The following is a 19934-nucleotide window of genomic DNA, read 5'->3' on the forward strand; positions in this document are numbered from 1 at the left end:
AGGACGTTGTACATTCCTTGTAAATAAAAAAAGACTGCATCAAAGAAATACCTATCACCAATTTCTATTCCCAGCTATAACACCCCCAGGGCCCAAACTTTGGCTAGCCACTTGGGTCAAAAGGGGCAATAATAAGATTTCAGGGACTCTGAAGCCTAAAATGTCTATTGAGTCAGTGTGAAGTGCTGGAACCTGCTGCAAGCATGGTTGAGAGCTCTTTTTGTTTCGAATATTCCCAGGTTCAACAGTGGGATTCATGGTTTATTACCATCCAGTTTTTAAGTTCTCAGTCATTTTTGGCTTTTTTACACACATGACTTTATAAATGACACTTGTATGTCATCTTGGGCTTTCAGCTACCAATGTTATTTAACAGCATAGCAATCAAATAGATTAAGAAATACTTTAATATCATCTAAGCCAATATTTATATCTCATTTCTAGCTCATCTTGCTAAATGATTTGTTTTTCCAGCTATAAAAAGTTACCTAAATTCTAGTACAAATAAAACTCTTAGAAAGATTATGTAATTAACTATCTCACCTTTTATTTTGTTCATTTACAAGTCTGGCAATGACAATTCTCTGAAGATATTTATTTTTTATGTAAAGCCATTAGAACATAAAACAATCATTTAACTTTACATCACTGAAATTTCATAAAATGTACAACACTTTCATACATTATAGGCTTGTTTGGCTGCAAAAGGAAACAGCACATGTTCAACAGGCTGGTGAATAACATATTCACATTAGTTTTGCCAAAACTCATTTCTTAAGTACTACATACTGTAACATGCAATCAGGGTTTAGTGTATGCCCACCAGCTTCACATGTGTACGTGTTAGTAATAAGCACATCAATATAACTAAATTTAGTCTCTAATAACATTTTGTTTCAAGTATTCTAAATCTGACTTCATTAGAGAAATATCAAGTTAAAGATTCTGACAGAGTCTAAATGAGAAGTTGCTGTATATATAGGCCCTGATTCCCGGCTGGAGCCCGATCCAGCACAGCACGTAAACACGTGCTTAATTTCAAGCCTAATTCCACTGATTTCACTGGGACAACCCAAGTGCTTAAAACTGAGCATGTGATTATGTGTTCTGCTGGACTGAGACTGGTTTAAACTGCAGAAGGTCTGCGAAAGCATGAAACCACACTATTTGACATCAGCTAAGGATCTGTCCCACAAGGCTGAGCCTTTGTTCAGAAATCACGATGGTTACATTTTCAATCCTTTCTTAATTTTGCTGAATGTTTAAAGAAATGAGATAAGTTTGCTTGTATTTTAAGGCCTTCACAAACTTTATTTGTATTTTTAAGCACATGGACAGTTTTACTATTCTGTGCTATCCCTTGCTAGTCATATAAATATGATAAAATGTCAAACTAACTTTTGAAAAGTAAAATCCAAATAAAAAGTGTACAGTTTAACAGAATCATATTTAGAGCTTTACAATTACACATGCCAAATCACTCAACTGTAACATACTGTACATCTATTACATAAAAAAGTAAGGATTTACAGAAACTGTGGATTCATCAGGCCTGATTCTGGTCTAACTTACACACTGGTGTGATTCAGGAGTAACTCCACTGAAGTCAACTGTTGAGAAACTGGTGTAAGTGAGATTAGAAATGGGCCTTTAGTTAACACAAACAGATTGTGTGGCTAAAATATTTTCCTCTACAATACTTTGGAACACCATTAACACTTTGTTACAAAACACCACAGTGACGATTATTGGCACATAAAAAACTCCTCTACGTGAAAACATACACAAAATACACAGGAACTGCCATTTTCTCTGACTTTTAAAATCTATATAGTTGCCTTTAGGGAGTCTGCCCCCCAATAACTCAAACAACAATATTTCTTCAACAATGTTCACCTAGAAGAGTTTACTGGTTTGACATTTTTAACACTGCCACAACCTAAACCACTTCATGGATTATGCTTAACTGTACTGTACACAAGGCTATGAAGTTTTATAGAAAACAACAAGTATTTTTGCACAAAAAAAAGTGACTTGTCTAAATCTGGAGAATAATTCAGAATCATTTTTATAGGCAGCAGCTACATGTAAGCTGTAAATGTTACCCGCAATAAAACATGTTGCCATAAAGCACATATTGTGGATTATCTGCTTCTGGCCTGGTACACAAAGCTCTATTTTCTTCTAGATGAAAAGGACTGGGATTTGGTCAGTTTCAATCGCTCAGAAAAAGTGCACAAATATCTTTGCTTTTTTAAAGTGCTTAGCAGAACTTTGTTTTTTATACTAAAATATCTCTATAATGTGGAATGCGACATCTCTCCTTTGTTTAACAACGTCCAGACAATAAAAGCTTCTTTTTGTAAATTACAGGTAACGTTAAAAACAAAAAATCCTTGTTAAAATAATGTTAAAGGTGAGAAACAAACAAACAGAATTATGAGTCTGGTCCATCTTATCCCATTGTACATAGCTACTCCTGCACACAGGGCCTGTTCCAAAGTCCGAAAAGTCAAAGGAAAGACTCCCATAAATGCAATGAGCTTTGGATCCTTATGGTCAAAACTTCTCTCCAGTGCCCAACCCAAGAAACTCAGGGGAGCTCCAGAGGAAAGGGAGCTCCCTCTTCGCAGATCTACTCAAGCCCAGTGTTCCAACCTTCCTATGAGAAGCTGGGACTGGAGGACGTGTGGAGCAATTGCATCCTTCTTCCAACTCACTCCTGCCATGCCATCTCATTTCATGGGGCACACCTGCTCCGATGTTTATGGGAATAATCTGGGGAACTGGGCTCCATGCCATACAAGGGGTGGCTTCTACCATTCTCTACTTTCCTACAAAGCAGAATTACAGCATTGCCCCTGCCGGACGCCCATTCAACCTGCAAAGGAGGGGGCAGGATTTGCCCTTTTGGCACATTCGCTTTGCTGAATAACCTTGCATGCCCCCAACTCCCCGGTTAATAGAGGATTTATAATGAGGTAAGTAAAAGACAATTCCTTGTCCTCCTTGATGGGGGTCTCAACTGTAATGTTACTTTAAGAAACTTCTAATACGAAATATTTGATCTTTTTTCTCCAGCACTAACTCCTATACAAGAAAGACATTGCGACTTCCATTTTATTCAAAAAGAAGTTAGCACAACAACATTTCTTTTCATGCCTCTTCCCTTATTACAAGGTTCTGACTTGCTATCACTACAACTCACACGATAAAAATTATCTCCTGTGTATGCTCAGCAACTACATTTCATTACTAAATGCTCTCTAAATGATTCCTGGAGGGCTTAGTCCACTTTAATGATTATCTTCAAAACCAAATTAAAAAGAACAAAAGACATAAAACCCACAATTTGACCAGCAATTTGATGAGGGGCAGAAACAACTTGTAAATTACATGAAAGAAGCTTTAGAACTCTACAACAGGATTAACAAATTAATTTTTAATAAAATTTAAAAAAATAAAATATGCATCTGGACTAACTTCTCCTATACCTATTATCAGACCTACATGATCTGAAGCATCAGAGGTATGAAATTCCCCAAACTGTAAGTACGTAACTCATATGCCAATTTAGCCAAAATTATACCACCAATCCTACTTTAACTTTCCTGATGCCCCTGAATTAAACATGTAGTACGTGTGAAGAAATAATTTCACATCTTCTGCAGAAAGCTTTTAATAAAAATGACATTGTGCTTAGACATACTATTTACGTTCTTTTATAAATTAAAATCCTGTCATAAGAAATTATTCAGCTACATTGTATTTATATTTTTTTATCTGGAATGTTAGTAAGTCTACCCACACTAGCAAAATCTCTTAGAACGTAAAATACGCACAAATATAAAAACCTGTTGCAAAATAGAAATATTTGTTTCATTTTCTTCATACATTATAAATGTTAACGGATTCTAAAAATAAAACCCTAATTATGTAAGATTAATTTCAAGTATTCAGTTGATCTTGTTTTTATTATAAATAATGCTTGGAATTATGTCTAATACTTATAAGAGATGGAATATTATCTTTGTATAAAGCAATAGTAAAAGGAAGACTTAAATCCAACTCCACTGAGTGGGAAAAGAAAGTGACAGAAAAGAAGCCAGTAGGTTTTGTGCCCTCATTACTCAGCTGCATTCACAGCTGAAATGCATTGTGTTTTTGGTCTCTATGCCTAGAGAGTAGGGAAATGTCATGCATGACTTTAGAAAATTGTCTACAATAAGATAAAAGTCATAAGTGTCAGAAATATAGCGGAGTACTGTGCACAGCGGGATGTAGTTTATGAGAACACCCAAGAAACACTGTTGACAAAGGATAAAGGTCTTCTTTTGCTAAAAAGCCCCAGCATTTGCAGAAAAACAAGTCACTGATCTTGTGACAATTTCTATTACAGTCACTTTACTTCAGTTATGCCAAATGAGTGACAGCAGTGCAATAATTTTGTCTAATCATAGATGTTGGTGCAATAGAGTGACAGTTGATCACTAAAGCTATTAGAGATCAGCTGCATTTCAAGTAGCTTAGGCCCCAGTCCAGCAAAAGCACTTAAATCAATGGGACTAATCGCACGCTAAAAGTTAAGCACATTCTTAAGTGTATTGCTGGGTCAGGGCCTTAGGAGAGATACGTGCTAAAGTCTGTCTCTATTCAGGGCAGCATTTAAACGTTGCTTACATGCTGTCCTGAATAGGGATTCTTTTCTGAATCATGGCCTGGAGAATAGACTTTTGGGGGTCAGGCGAAGCCAAGTTACCCATAAAAGTATTTAAGACTATCTTGTGCCCTCAGTGAAGGCTATACACTGTCAACGGTGTGCCTAATAGAGTGTACGTTTGAATTTGTACATGCTGCAACATTTTCAACATCTCATACTTGAGGGCATAAAAGTGTGGTGTGCCTAAATGAGAGCAGAGATCTGAGGCCTGGGAGCCTGGCCCTCTAACTGAGCAGGTGCATATTCAGAGTCCAGTCATGCCAAAGCCCTCTGTTTATCATGCTTATTTCCTCCTTTTCCAAATTACAAGAGGGATGTTTTAAACCATTTGCTTTTTAAACAGTTCTTTTTGTTAACAGTTTTATAAAGTTAAAAAGACAGCCACACCCAACTCTGACAAAATACACAATTCAAAGAAAACTCAAGGAGTTAGAAAAGCCCCTGTATAAAATTATATAGAGCAATATAAATCAGATCTAGCAAAGAGTTACAATACAAACTTATCACCCATGTGTGACCAACTACAAATAATTAGGCAACCAATAACATTCTTGTTCTTAGAGAGCAAACCCACATTCAAAATATGTCTCTCAGTCCATGAAAAGGCCACCAAACCTGTTATCTATAAAACCCAACGATCTCATATAGTTTCATCAAAACTGTACAGCATGAAAAGAAAGGGATATGTGAAAAGGGATTTTTCCTCCATTCAGAATTTCAGGGGAATGACTTTGAGCTTCCAACTTTTTTAAAAACTTATTTCTCTGAAAGATTAACTGGGTAAGGGGTAGAGAGGGAGGAAAATATCATGATATTTTAATGCAGCCTTATAAGATTCTACTTGCCAACACAAGTAATTTTTTTGGCAGGTGAATAAAATACCATTAATTTTTTCATTACCATGGTGAATGTGGGTGAGCAGCTTTTTGTGCCTGACGTGGTGAATTTTCCTGACAATTTTGCAATGCTTCATAAGACAATTAATGTGAGTAAATATCAGCATTTGAATACTGCTAATTTTCTTTTCAGATCCAAAGACACTGTATGAGTAAAGGGAGGAAAGACCTGCTAGAAATAATTTACTTTGCACATAAGACATAAATTGGAAGTGACATGTATATTAATGAGCAATGGGGCAGTGATCAACACAAGATCTTAACCCTATTTTTCTTCCCTTTTTTTTAAACTGATATTTGTGTTCAAAACTGGACACGTACGATGCACAAATGGGAATGAAAAATCACTTTTTTCCAGTTAACCTTTCCAGTTAAGGCCTTTAAGTGGCACTTATCAATATCTGTCAGTTTATCTGTCCAGGCAATCACGTTTAATTACACCTTACTGTGAGCTTAAGGTCATTCTTTGGCAATTTAGCTCACTAATACCAACTACTGATCATAATATATGGTCAAAGATCAATAGCTGGATAGAGTAATATAACCGACATCCACTCTGCCACTAGAGTTGAAACACTGAGCAATTTACTACAGACCTCTGGATATCACCGCAAAGGAACAAGAGTGGAATCCCATTAGGGAAACGTAGGAGATACAAATATCTTCTGTCTTTATGGGAGAGATGTATTTTCAAACTGTGTGATAATTTCAAGTGATTATTCTACAGCATCCTGTTGATTTCTCATTCTGCTTATTTCATATTCAGGCTGCCGTGACAAAAACACCAAATATGTAGGGCTAGAGTCACAAAGGGATTAAGGCACCTAACTGCCACTTTGGGTACCTAAATCCCAGGATCAGGCACCACTGGGATTCACAAAACCCCTGCTCAGTTGCTGCCAAACCCTGTAGGTTCCTAAGATTTTGCATTAAAAGTTCCCCTTGTGCTGATATTGTGCCTCTCAGTACATGCACTGTGGCTCCCCTGTAGGTGTCTGGATGCCTAAGCCCCAGTGCAAAGCACAACCAGGGGAAGATAGGAATTCCTCCGCCTAACTCGCCTGTGGGGCCCAATCTTCGATGCATGCTCACGGGAGGAGGATGCAGAGGAGTACCTCACTCAACTTTTATCCCAGTGGCTAGGGTACTCATCAAGGATGTGGGAGTGCCCTGGTTCATGTTGCCCGTCCACCTGACACAGAGAAGGGTTTCAAATAGGGATCTGCCACCTCTCAGGTGAGTGCCCTAACTCCTGGTGAATCTCCAAGAGAGGGCTTGCAGCTGAGAATCCCAAGGAGAGGGAGATGCCTCCCTCGAGCCTGGATTTAGGTGCCAAACTCTCAGAGAGAGACACGGCTTAGGACACCCCCCCTCTCCCTGGCATCTCCCATTGGCTATAGGAATCCGCCTAGTGTGCTGGCTTTGGTGAATCCCATTCACAGGTGCCTATATCCCTCCAGTCATTGTACAGGAAGCCTGAGTGCTTAACTCAAATTTTGTGAATCCCAGTGATTTTTTTAGGTGCCTAGAAGTTAAAGTTCTTTTGTGAATCCAGCCCCTGTTCCCAGATTTATTTTACTTTTATGAGTCATTTGGTTGTTGATTAGCTATTACATTATTTTAACTTTTGTCAAAAAAGAAAGATGAGGATATACAGTATGGTACACCATATGCATTTCATTTGGTATAATGCACAGATACCTGTATTGCACACCATAGGTAAATTCATACAATCGAAGAATTAAATCTCCTTTGGAAACCATTACTTTCCATGATCAGAAAACATTATTACACTTAATTTTCTCCCAAATGAAGTATTTTAGTACATGAAGGCATTTGTAACTAGGCAGTAGAAAGGAGAACCAGACCAGAAGCAGGGCAGTGAGGTCACCAAGAGCTGCTCTTCCCCCAGAAGGCTTTTAAATGATTAATACATCAGCAGCTGAAAATTATTCCACATCAGAAGCATCATTGTCAGACAGATGATAATTACTTCCCTTCACCCGAATATATTCAATATACCTCCCTTCATCAGAATCTGAAATACCACATGTACATAGCCTGTTTTCAAACAAAGATTCAATTTCCTCTAGTTTTTTCCCTTTAGTCTCAGGAAGGCAGCCGTAGATGAAAATGAGTCCCATACCAGCAAACCCTGCATAGAGGAAGAATGCCCCTGCAATACAAAACAACACACATACTAGGTTACAGAACTTTATCCCTCCTGTCTTTATCATCTCCCACAGAAACAACAGAATTAGGAGGCTACAGAAATCAAAGAAGTTTGTGAAATATGAACTGCAGCATTACAATAAAGGAGCACATGTCTGTGGACATGAGAAAAAACTGCTTTTTTACATCACTCTAGAATAAATCAAATTAGTAAGGAGCAATACTCCATTTGATTTTAGAGTAACATGGAAACTCAAACAGATCCTTTTAACTTCCCATCAGTTAAAAGAAATAGCAATAACATTACTGGAGGTCTGCAATAAAGAGACACGTGAAAGGGAAGGTTTGGCTTCCCCCGGCTGAATGGGCTGTGAGGTACCCAAAAAACAGAGAAACATCAACAAAAATAGCCAAAAGGATTACACAAATTAAACCAGGCTCTTGAATTTATCCTATCCCTAATTACTATTTGCAATGACTATATAACCACATGACTAGGCATGTGATGGTAATGACAAGAAGGGGAATCTCAGATACTACTATGTGATAAAAGTTGGCAAATGCTACCCTTTTAAATGGGCACCACAGTATTATACTAAACAGAAGGTTTCCTTCATTTTCCTCATTATAAATGATCTGTTTACATTCCCTTCTTAAAGAATGAAACTTACTAAACTAGTGTTAATCAAGAACTTGGCAGCTAAAATGGCATACCACAAAACAGCTAGTATATCATCATCTAAACCAGGGGTGGGCAAACTTTTTGGCCCGAGGGCCACATCTGGGTGGGGAAATTGCATGCAGGGCCAGGGATTGGGGTGTGGAAGGGAGTGCGGGGTGTGGGAGGGGGTGAGGTGTGCAGGAAGGGGCGCAGGGCAAGGAGTCGGGTCAAAGAAGGAGTGCGGAGTGTATGTGGGGGCTCAGGGCAGGGGGTTGGGGTGCAGGACGGGTGCGGCAGGGGGCTCAGGGCAGAGGGTTGGGGTACAGGAAGGGGGCAGGGTGCAGCAGGGAGCTCAGGGCAGGGGTTTGGGGTTCAGGGGGCTCAGGGCAGGGAGCTGGGGGGCAGGGTGCAGGAGGGGTTCAGGTTCCGACCCGGCGTCGCTTACCTGGGGTGGCTCCAGGCTGACAGCGGCATGCACCGGGGCCAGGGCAAGCTCCCTGCCTGCCTGTCCTGGCCCAGCGCCACTCTAGAAAGCAGCTGGCACCATGTCCCTGCGGCCCCTTGGAGGAGGGGGGCAGAGAGCTCCGCACGCTGCTCTTGCCTGTGGGTACCTCTCCCGAAGCTCCCATTGGCCGTGGTTCCCTGTTCCTGGCCAATGGGAGCTTCAGGGGAGGTACCCCCAGGCAAGAGCAGTGCACAGAGCCCTCTGCCCCCCTCCCCCAGGGGTTGCAGGGATGTGGCAATCCCGCCGGCCAGATCCAAAGGGTGGCAATCCCACGGGCCGGATCCAAAGCCCTGATGGGCCGGATCCGGCTCGCGGGCCGTAGTTTTCCCACCCCGATCTAAACTGTAGTAAATCTACGTGCCATGTAAGAATGCAAATGTTATTACTGCAGATTAAGACATAAACAACATCTTACCATAGTATGTAAGGTATTCTGCTGTATGCAAAAATGTCAGTGACACCAGAACATTGAAAATCCAGTTTACACCAGATGAACATGCATTTCCTGTACTTCTAGCCCAAAGTGGATAGATTTCAGAATTTACTGTCCAGGGCATAGGTCCCATTCCTGAGAATTTAAAAAAAGATCAATTTTAGTATAACAATCAGACTGAACAGTAAGAGAAGCTTCAAGTGATCTGACCATTAAGAACTTCAAATGTTTGCTATTTACCTAAAGCTATGTGCTAAAACAAGTATTTGCTTACCAGGTGCGAAGAAAACCAAGTATAAAATAAGGCCCAGAAGTGTTGTCCAAGAGTATGGAGTAGGGCAGAAATTGTACGCCCAAAATAATTCTTCTGTTTTGAATCTGGTTTCATTCGAACATCTGAAAAATAACCATATAAAATAATCATTAGATAACTGTGTTCAGGGAAATTAGCAGCCTTTCAATACAAATGTGGTATCCGAATGTCTTAATGAAAAAAACAGCAAGCAAATATATTTTCAAAACTTTTAATGTCAGATCAAGCAAGTATAAAGTTAGAAAACTGAATTGTTCCTTAATTTAATAAAGACATTTTGAGCCAAATGCTACATTCAGGTACATGCCTATTTCAAAGCCATTCAAAGACATTTTGTGTTTGACATTTTGGCCCAAGGAATAGTAACTGGCGGCTCTGCACTTAAATACTGTACTCGTGTTCTTGGGGCCCAATCCTCCAATTCTTCAGACGAATAGTCTTTGCTACACATGAATAGTCCCATCAAAACCAATTCACATAAACATTACCCATCTGAGTAAGAGGTGCAGCATCAGGCCCATAAGCTGGAAGTGCTGCAACAGTAGCGTATTCATGCCAGAAGTGTGGGGTGCTAAACTTTTAACTCAAAGTACATAGTTTTTACACTGGAATCTTCGGACATAACCAGTAAGGCATTGGTCCGTGCCAAAACCAGGAAAACATGTTTGTATAACAGGGGGAAAAAGTTCTTTTCTTCTAAAGACTACACCAATGTCTATGTATAGTACTTCATTTAAGTATTTAAGGAGAAAGTATTTGAATTGCTGGAGAAAAAGTATGCTTCTCCATCTCCATCTCTCCCACTCTGCATGCATTTAGAAATTGTGCATTTCCAGACATAAAGTGTCCAAAATAGAGCTTATGATCCATGCATATAAAAGCATATCAAAACATAATGTCAAATAGTTTAGTATCAGTGAATTAGTTTACTATTTTAGTTTTTATAGATTTAAAGGGACACCACCAACTTGAACTTTTTGAATTGATTTTTTTTTAAATCCACTTTCTGAAAGAGTACTCTTTAAATAGTATGTTTTGATTTATTACAATTCATTAATTATTTTTGGTAAGGATTTTCCTGTTTTCCTGTTGATGTTTATAAGGATCTTTTCAGCAAGTCAGAAATTAACTGACTCTACAATGACCAATTGTGCTGTGAAATGCATAAAGTAAATAAACTTGAAGGAGATATTTTCTTCTCCCTTCCCCGAATAACTTTTTAATTATAATAACCTTAGCTGTTACTGTTGACTACCGTAGTACCACCTTTTCAGTCAGAAATGTGATTTTTAAGATGACAGTGTCCCTACAGTATAGACAAAACATTACTTATTTGTAGACGAAAAAGTATAAAGAATTGAACATCTGTGTAGGTTAAAAATTTCTGATACAGCTGCAAACCCATGCATTTGATGTGTCATATAGCATGAAAAACAGGATGCACTGGTGTAAGTGGGCAATAAGTAGTGAGGAGGAAGAGCAGGAATTACCGTCTGGAATGTATTATTGGGCCTGTCATTATTACAGTTGGTTCCCAAAAAACTGCAAAAGAAAAACTGTTATACCTCTTAAACTTGGTACGCTGCTGGTTTATGAAATGAATGATGAATTGGGACAGAGTGCTGAGAACCAGCAGCTGAAGCAGCACTCTGGTCACTGCAAATTTAGTTAGTTCCCTCCAGAGAGCCTGAGTTCCAAAGGAGTGGATAATTACTAGGCTGGGAGAGCTAAGTTGCTAATTGGCACGTTAACTGCCAGAGTAGAAAAGGAGCACAGGAGGAAAGTCTGAGGAAGAAAACAGAGAGAGATGGGGACGGGGCAGGCCAGGAGGGCCATGGTAAAGGGAGATCTCTGCATGGAGAGATCCCTGCCCTCTCTTCTGTCTGGCAAAAAGGAATGATGATAGAATTGCTGGATGGATAAGAAGGTGGTGTTGATATAACATGTTAGGATACAGATATTCAGACCTGTCTGTAAAGGCCTATACTCTAAGAATTTAGGTGTATTCTTATCACTTGGCTAGTTCTAGAGGTATAAAAGAGAATCAAAATCACTGTCTGCTGGTGTAAGGTCTTTCTCTTACTGTGACAGTCTGAGGCCCTGTGCTTAGGCTAAGATCTTTGGCTAAGCAGCAGAGGCAGCCATAAGCTGGGAAGCGAATGGTCAGATCCTCACATTCCAAACTAGTCACACTGAAATAAGGTGCTATTGGGCTGTTAGGAATACAATCCTGTCCTGATAATGCCTATCGCCTCCAGAGAAAGGGAAGTGCCTAGAAGATGTAAAAGGAAACTTAGTTTGATAGCATCCTGTCTGGCAAGAACTCACTTATCAATAGCTGGGATGTGAAATCCTCATTTCTTTGTTGTTCTATCACTGTAGTCCCCATTTCCCTATTGTTTGTCTGTATAATCTCTGTCTGGTTCTGTGATTGTTTCTGTCTGCTGTATAATTAATTTTGCTGGGTGTAAACTAATTAAGGTGGTGGGATATAATTGGTTACATAATCATGTTACAATATGTTAGGATTGGGTTAAATTTCAGTAAAATGATTGGTTAAGGTATAGCTAAGCAGTACTCAAGTTTTACTATATAGTCTGCAGTCAATCAGGAAGTGGGTGGGGGGGAATGGGAACAGGGAATGGAGGTGCGGAAATTGGAATCATGTTTAGCTAAGGGCAGGAATGGGAACAGGGACACAGGTAAGGCTCTGTGGTGTCAGAGCTGGGAAGGGGGACACTAAGGAAGGAAACTGGAATCATGCTTGCTGGAAGTTCACCCCAATAAGCATGGAATTGTTTGCACCTTTGGACTTCGAGTACTGTTGCTCTCTGTCCATGCGAGAAGGACCAGGGAAGTAGGTGGGTGAAGGAATAAGCCCCCTAACATAACACAAATAAACTACACGGTGGTGGTTACAAACCAGAGGTGTTAGAGCCATTTGTCCAGGAAGACAGGAGCAGAGGGCCATGCCCTATCACATAAAGATAACAACATGACTGATAAAACATAATACTTCCTAATTGGAATTAACCCACTATATATTCTCAGGCAAAGTTTGAGCATACAGGTCAATTCAATGTTTACTGTTAAGTTTACATAATGTTTAAGTTTAAAACAAACCCAAATCTGAACTTCAGAATGCCTGGAAATATAGGCACACTTAAAATAGGTATAAAAATAATCCAAACGCTGGATAGATTGTCAATGCACATTTAAAGCGAGAAAAACAACCTTAACTCTTCCCTAGTTTAATTGAGTTATAAGGATTTCTACATCACCGTTTGCACGTGTTCAGTACTCTTATGTTTTTGAGTATTTTTAAACAAATGGTTTAAGCTAAGAAAGCTGGGTTATGCATGTGTGATGAACATAGGTATTAAGTGACACCTTTCATCTCCTAACACTGATGTACCTGTGGAACCATAATTCACTCTCTGCAGAATAAAGGGCACATTTAGTAACCCTGTCTCATTCAGTTTCTTCTGGTTTGTTTCTGGCCTTCAGGTGACAAACATATGGATAACCAAGGCCAGTTAAGTACCCCCCACAAAAGATGGCTATCAACTTGCCAGGCAGAAAGAACAAACAGATCTTTAGCAACTGCTGCTACATGGATATCCAGAAGCAGCTGGCAATCTAACAAGACCCCAGGTTGCAAACCTGATTAAGACTGAGGGATCAAGAAAACTGCTATAATCTTTGTCATTTCTTCTTGTTGGCTCTCCCAACTGTTAAATGTTACACCAGGTCTTGTCTCATCTCACCTCTAATATTTTGTTTGTGGCTTCGTTCAATGTCACGTTGTACACTGAAATAGCTTGAAAAACAACATCCCCTACCTTTTTCTGGCAAACTTTTACAGTATAAACAGTTTCATGCATTCCTCCCTGATGGGTAAAGGTTCAATTTGATTCAGGCAATGTACAGTGTGTGATATTCATGCAAGATGGTGAATTGACTGGAAGACTATCCTTGTGCGTAAGTTGGTGGTTCCTTAAATGCCGAGCAAATGATTTTTGATATATTTAATATCCTAGCACCTGATGATTGCATAGCCTTCTCCCATCCACCCCTGCATGGTCACCTTCTTTGCATTTGCATCACCATCAAATCATGGAATTGCTCAGACAATGCCCTACAGTTTCATTAGCACACATTTGCTTCTTTCACTGTTACTGTTAGTACATTTGCAGGTGCATAGTAATGAATACAAGCTGATTATTACTTTAAAATGTCTTGTTGCAAACAATACTGTAATTGGTTTCTTTGTTCCTTTCAGTCTGCACTGCGGCTGCCCATCAAAGAAGAGTCCGCTGCTTTCTTATGATTTTTTTCCTCACAGTAAACAAAGATGTTACTTTGTTTTATCATCTTGTAGCTATATCTACTGGCATGCACCAACCTACTGATTCTCATAGGCATCACCACCAAGAGGCTTGGATGTTTCATTCTATCACAGTTTTTCTCCAGGTGTGTCCTTCTACTTTTGACAGAATGGAATAAACATAAAGCATATGGGGAAAAAAACACGTCATTAAAAACCTCCTTCTGCTGGGGCCACTGATCTGCTCTCTCTAGAAACATCAGTAACAGAGAGGAAGTACTGTTTCAAGGAAAGCTGATTCAGTGTCACGGGTATAGGAAAACACAGCATTAGAAACTAAATGTTAGTATAAACTTGGGCAGGTATGATCCTCTGTGCTTTGTTTATCTTCTCTATAATGAGGTGGCACATGGCACCCAGAAGAAACCCATTAGCTACAGATAGAGATATATATTTGTACTTGCTGAAGGCTGACACATCAAGATATGTAAATAAATAAAACGAATGCAAGGCCAATAGGTTAGAAACTGACTGCTGCATGAAGTACTGTTAATGTAGTCATTCTAATGCAATCATCTACCATTTTACTAAGAAAATATGCTAATAATAACAACTATACAGCATGCTGCTACATAAAGAGCTGTATTTGGAACTGCATGAATGGAATATCTATGGTAGTTACCCAAATGCTTTCTGAGCAATTTCATCACTTTAATGGGAATGCAAATACAAGGAGAAAATTCCATGGAAATAGTTTACAAAAGAAATTATGCAAATCAGGTCCCAGCAGAAAGAGTTTATAAATAACAAGAATGTGTCAGATCATAAAACTATAAGCTGTAAGGATATATCAGATCTCTTCCCCTTAAATTGCAGCTGCAGTGAAAACATAATAGTCTCACAGTTAAAACATTTTAATGCAAGTTGCTTTTGTCATGTATTTTCTGCAAACACTTTAAGAAGCACCCTTTACTTTAAATTAATGGAAACTAAACAGCCATAACATATTGAGAAATCTACCCCGAATTACTCTCAGTATCTCAGGAGAACTCAAACTGCTAACAGGAGATTTTATCATCCTCATGGGCTGAAAACAAATCTAGAGCAATAGTTTATATAATGACATAGGCTATGGTGTTCCATCAAAAGCCAATTTGTAGTAATTCATGTTAATGCAGTAACACTATTTGTGTTGAACTCAGATGAAACGCTTATTAACTCTTACCTATAGTAATGCTAGATAAGATTATTGGAACTTTACTTGAGGTAAATATGGTAAAAACTCATTTGAAACAGATGATTAATTTACTGGGTTATTTATTTTTAATACATCCATTTATACATAGCAAGTCACCACTATCGTCATCTCAGGTCAAATGCTGCTAATAATTTTAAAGTTCTTATGCTTACACAGAAGTGTGTCACTTTCTGATTTCACTGTGACCACAGAAGGCATTTCTTTATCAGAAAAGTCACTGTAGTTAGGAATATTTGAAAAACCTTATTTTCTAAGGGCTTAATCCAAGGTCTCTTGAAGTTAACTGGAGTCTTTCCATGGACTTCAGTTGTCTTTAGATTTTTATAACCGTAAATGCGTATTTTTAATGTGCAATATATTAACATATTTTTAAAACCATGTAAACACTCAGGAGGATAAAAACTGCTCTGGACTGTCCAAAGTGTTTCAGGTAGAAGTAATGGGATGAAACTGAGAAGAAGATATTTTCCTTGAGAGTCAGCATTAGTTTTCCTAACAATGAGGCCAATTGGACAGTAGAATAACTCCCCAGGGCAGTGCTGGAAATACCAGCATGGGCATAATTTAGAACTACATTAGAGAAATCATTAGGAAGTATATTGGAAAAAAAATTCAGCAAAACAAGAGAAAGTGACCCAACTGATCTTTCCTTCTCTAATTCCTATTAACTTTTGCTTTGTTGTAAGGGTCACATATTGGTGCAACATCATGAAATAGACAATAAGAACATAAGAATGGCCATAATGGGTCAGACCAATGGTCTATCTAGACCAATTATCCCATCTTTCGACAGTGGCCAATGCCAGACACTTCAGAGGAAATGAACAGAACAGGGCAATTATCCAGTGTCATCCAGTCTCAGCTTCAGGCAGCTGGAGGTTTAGGGACACCCAGAGCATAGGTGGACAGGATATTACACAACCAACACAGAAAAATGTAATAATTCTATAAAGATGGGTATTGTTGTCCCACTAAGCACATTTGTGGGAGTTAGATTTTTAACCCAAAGGATTTTTTCATAGTAAAATGTATTATATATGTTGGCCTCCTCTTTACTAACATTCTGGCCTGTTCACCAGCATTTTAGACTAATGCAGTTAAAAGTTCAAAGCTTTCTCCCACGAAGTCTAAGGATACAAAATAATTTTCTACAAACTCACCACTGTTATGATTCAGCTCTTCAAACTCTTGGTAAAAAAAACACATTTCAAAATGATCCTCTGTACTTGGAGATGACGTGTAGCTGTCAAGGCTAATTCCCCACTCTGGGACTTTGAGTGCAGAAGATGGGGGCCCGCAAGGATTTAAAAAATTAACACTGGCCACGTCAGGCTTGTATTAAACTCCAAAGGTTACAGCTTTTCTCTGACCTTGGATTGGTAGATGCTGCCACCACCCAAGTGCAGAACCCCTTTGAGAGCCCAGGAAGGTGCACTTGGGAATTCCTTTCTGTGGGGTACTCTCAAGTCCTTCTACGCCCCTCTCTGGGGAAGAGCTCAGAAAGAAAAAAAAAAAAAAGGAAATCAGCTGTTTCCACCAGCTAATTAAACAACATGTGCACAAACCTCTTATGACACAAAAATCCAATTCTGTTCTTAAAAAGGTAAATTTTATTAATAAAAAATAAGAAAGAAAATACGTCTGGGAACTCAGGCTGTTGCTAGATTTTAAAAGAGCAACAATAAGAATTAAGCACCAAGAATAGCTTTCCCGAGGTCCAGCTTAAAGGTTACAAGCAAAACAAAAGCACTTGGGGTCAGCACAGAGTAATCCACAAGCCGTAATGAAATAAAAGGGATAAACTTAATTCCATCTTGCTAAACATTCCCTGATCTACTTACATATCTGGGTTTTAAATGAGTAGTTTCTAGGTATGATACTGATGATTTTTTTCATACCTGGCCCAAGCTTCTTAGAGCATAGCTGTTGCTCTGTCTGCCTCTCCCCGGGAGAACAGACAGACAGACAAAAGGAGAGAGTCTTTTTTCAATTTTAAAAAGTTCTAGTCTTCCCATTGGCTCTTTTGGCCAGGTGCCCACTCACTTCCTTTTACCTATGCATAGCAGTGAGACTTGTTAACCCATTACAGGTAGGGCAATTAGAGAACAGCTACTAAGAGGGATTTTACAGCTACTGGCTGGCTGGGTGTCTATAAAAGGGAGCTATCCCCCACCCCTTCATTTGTCAGAGTAGCCCTAGCTGCTGATGGTGTACAAAGAAATTGGGTCTGATTCTCATTTACACAACACTCATTTTTCACTACTCGAACAGCGTACATCCACTTTGGGGCTATTAATACTCCAAATGCCAAGTTCCTGTGTTAAGTGATGATGATCCACAATTTACTTTTGCCATTAGATAACAGGGTTGATTCACTGTGGCCGCTCTGTCTCATAGCCTCTGGTGTAACTGTGGTTCTGCGAGATATGAGCAGATGTGTATTCTACTAGGTGCACACCCAACCAGAGCTGGAGAATTTTTCCTAGCAGTACCTATAGGAGGCAGCACTCGCGTCTCGTGGCCACACCCCTTCCCCTGGCTATCTGAGACTGCCTCAATCCCCCTTCAGTTCCTTCCCACCAATCATTCAGTGACTAGACTCCAATGCAGAGAGCATGGAGGGTGGGTCATGGAATACACAGCTGCATCACATCTCAAAGAACTAGTTACAGTAAGTAACTGTTTCTTCTCCTTTGAGTAGATGCAGCCATGAATTCCACTTAGGTGACTCACAAGTAGTACCCATAGGGGGTGGGACTCAGTCTACTTGAACAAGGACAGCAAGACTGCCTTCCCAAAGTTTGCATCTGCTCTGGATGCCATGGTAATGCCATAATGATTCATAAACATATGTATTGATGACCATGTGGTAGCCGTGAAAATGTCCAATACTGAGATGTCACTCAAGAATGCCACTGACGTAGCTTGCAGTCTGGTAAAAGGGGCTTGCTCCCACTGAGGGGCGTGTAGATGAACCTATTTCATGTGCAGTCTTGATACAGGATGTCACTCCTTTAGAGATCATCTGTGAAGAGACCGCTTGCCCCTTCTCAAGGTCTGCATATGGCACAAACAGGCAAGGCGAAGCATTGAAGGGTCAATCCTGTCCAGGATGAAGGCTAGACATCAGCTGATGTCTAACATGTGAAGGCACTGCTCCTCTGAGATGAATGCAGCTTCGGAAAGAACACAGGGAAAGAAACTGCGTGGTTCCAACGAAACCGAGACCACTTTAAACAAAAATTTGGGGTGCGGCTGCAAGGTCACTTTGTCTTTGGAGAACTGTATATAAGGAGGGTCTGCCATCAAAGCCTGCAGCTCACATGCTCTCCTTGTGGATGTTATTACCACCAAATGTAGGTTTTTGACACAAGAGAGTAAAGGGACAAGATGTCGAGGCTTGAACGGAGGGCCCATCAGAGCCTCTAAGACTATCCTAAGATCCCACACAGGAACTGTTTCCTACTCCAGCAGATGGAGACAAAGAATTCCTTTTAAGAATTTTGCTACCGTGGCATTGGAAAATACCAGTGAAAGGTTGGACAGTAAACTGGCCTGAGCCACATTTAAAGAGGGCGAACGCGCAACATGGCAAACTGAACCACCTGTGTGCATGTGACCCAAGTGTCTCAGGTACAAGTGAACCACTGTGGAAGGTTGAGACTGCAGACTGAGACAAAAGCAACAAATTGTCTGAAACCAGTTGGTCAGCAAAAATGCTCTCGAACTTGTAAGATTCATATCCGCAGACAAATCCTGAGTGAACCTGGAGAGGCAACCGATAAAGCAGAACATATATTTTGGAGTAAAACTGATTATATGTATGTGGTCTTAATGCCATCTGAACTAAGACTCAAAGCATAACTCTCTTTGCCAAAAGATGAATAATAAATTGATTTCAAAAGTAACTAAATTCTGAAATATCAACAAGCACCTTTTCTCACAGTTTCTGAGTCACTGGCTCACATGCCTCAGAATGGATCCATTGAAAATGTAAGCCTTTCTGGAGGAGCTTATGTCCACATCCACAATTCTTACATCTGTAACATACATCTGGAGTAACGTCTTGATCATTAAAACACACATTGCCACCAATATGTGAGTAAAGCATTTTATGCCAGATGATCAGCCTCAATTTAAAAAACAAAACAGATCTAGGCTTGAAAAATGTGCACATAATGTTTACGCTTAGCTAGATGCAGCTTCACTTCTGGTTATACAATAATATCAGGGGCATCTTCCGACAGTTGCAGCATTTTGCTAAAACTGCTAATGAGCTTTTGAAATATTGACATCCACCAAAAGGAAAGATATTGGAAAAAGAGATTACTTTGGGCAAGAAACCTAATGTCATGTTTGCAAGGTTCTCGGTGAGACTGAAGAGGAGTAAATATGAATACTGTTCTAGGCGGATGACTAACCTTTATCTACCTGTTATTCTTAGAGCTTTCTATAGGTCCCAGCATTATAGTGTCTGCCAACTAAGTGTGGGGAATCTTAGATTATGTGTTCCTTGGCAAAGAAGAGAAACATTACTGGGCATTTTAAGTGGATAACAGCTATAGTAATTGGAGCAGGCCAAAGTATCTAATAAATGTCAAACTGAAGTGGTAACAGCAGTTTCTGTCTCTATGCAATGCAATGCAGAG

At 39.6% G+C, this 19934-nt stretch overlaps 1 protein-coding gene across 1 annotated transcript in view; it reads right to left on the reverse strand.

Moving 5' to 3' along the window:
* Window positions 1-549: 549 nt before the first annotated feature.
* Window positions 550-19934, reverse strand: part of SLC2A13 (solute carrier family 2 member 13) — a 317159-nt gene continuing 297774 nt past the window's right edge. Inside the window, exons 8-10 of the mRNA XM_007056429.4 lie at window positions 9662-9783; window positions 9370-9522; window positions 550-7792 (exon numbers count right to left, since the gene is read on the reverse strand). Coding sequence (XP_007056491.3) covers window positions 7566-7792; window positions 9370-9522; window positions 9662-9783 — 502 coding nt within the window. The 3' untranslated portion in view covers window positions 550-7565. The remainder of the gene's footprint in view (window positions 7793-9369; window positions 9523-9661; window positions 9784-19934) is intronic.

Source organism: Chelonia mydas, chromosome 1 (assembly GCF_015237465.2).
Source record: "Chelonia mydas isolate rCheMyd1 chromosome 1, rCheMyd1.pri.v2, whole genome shotgun sequence".
Classification (NCBI taxonomy): Eukaryota; Metazoa; Chordata; order Testudines; family Cheloniidae; genus Chelonia; species Chelonia mydas.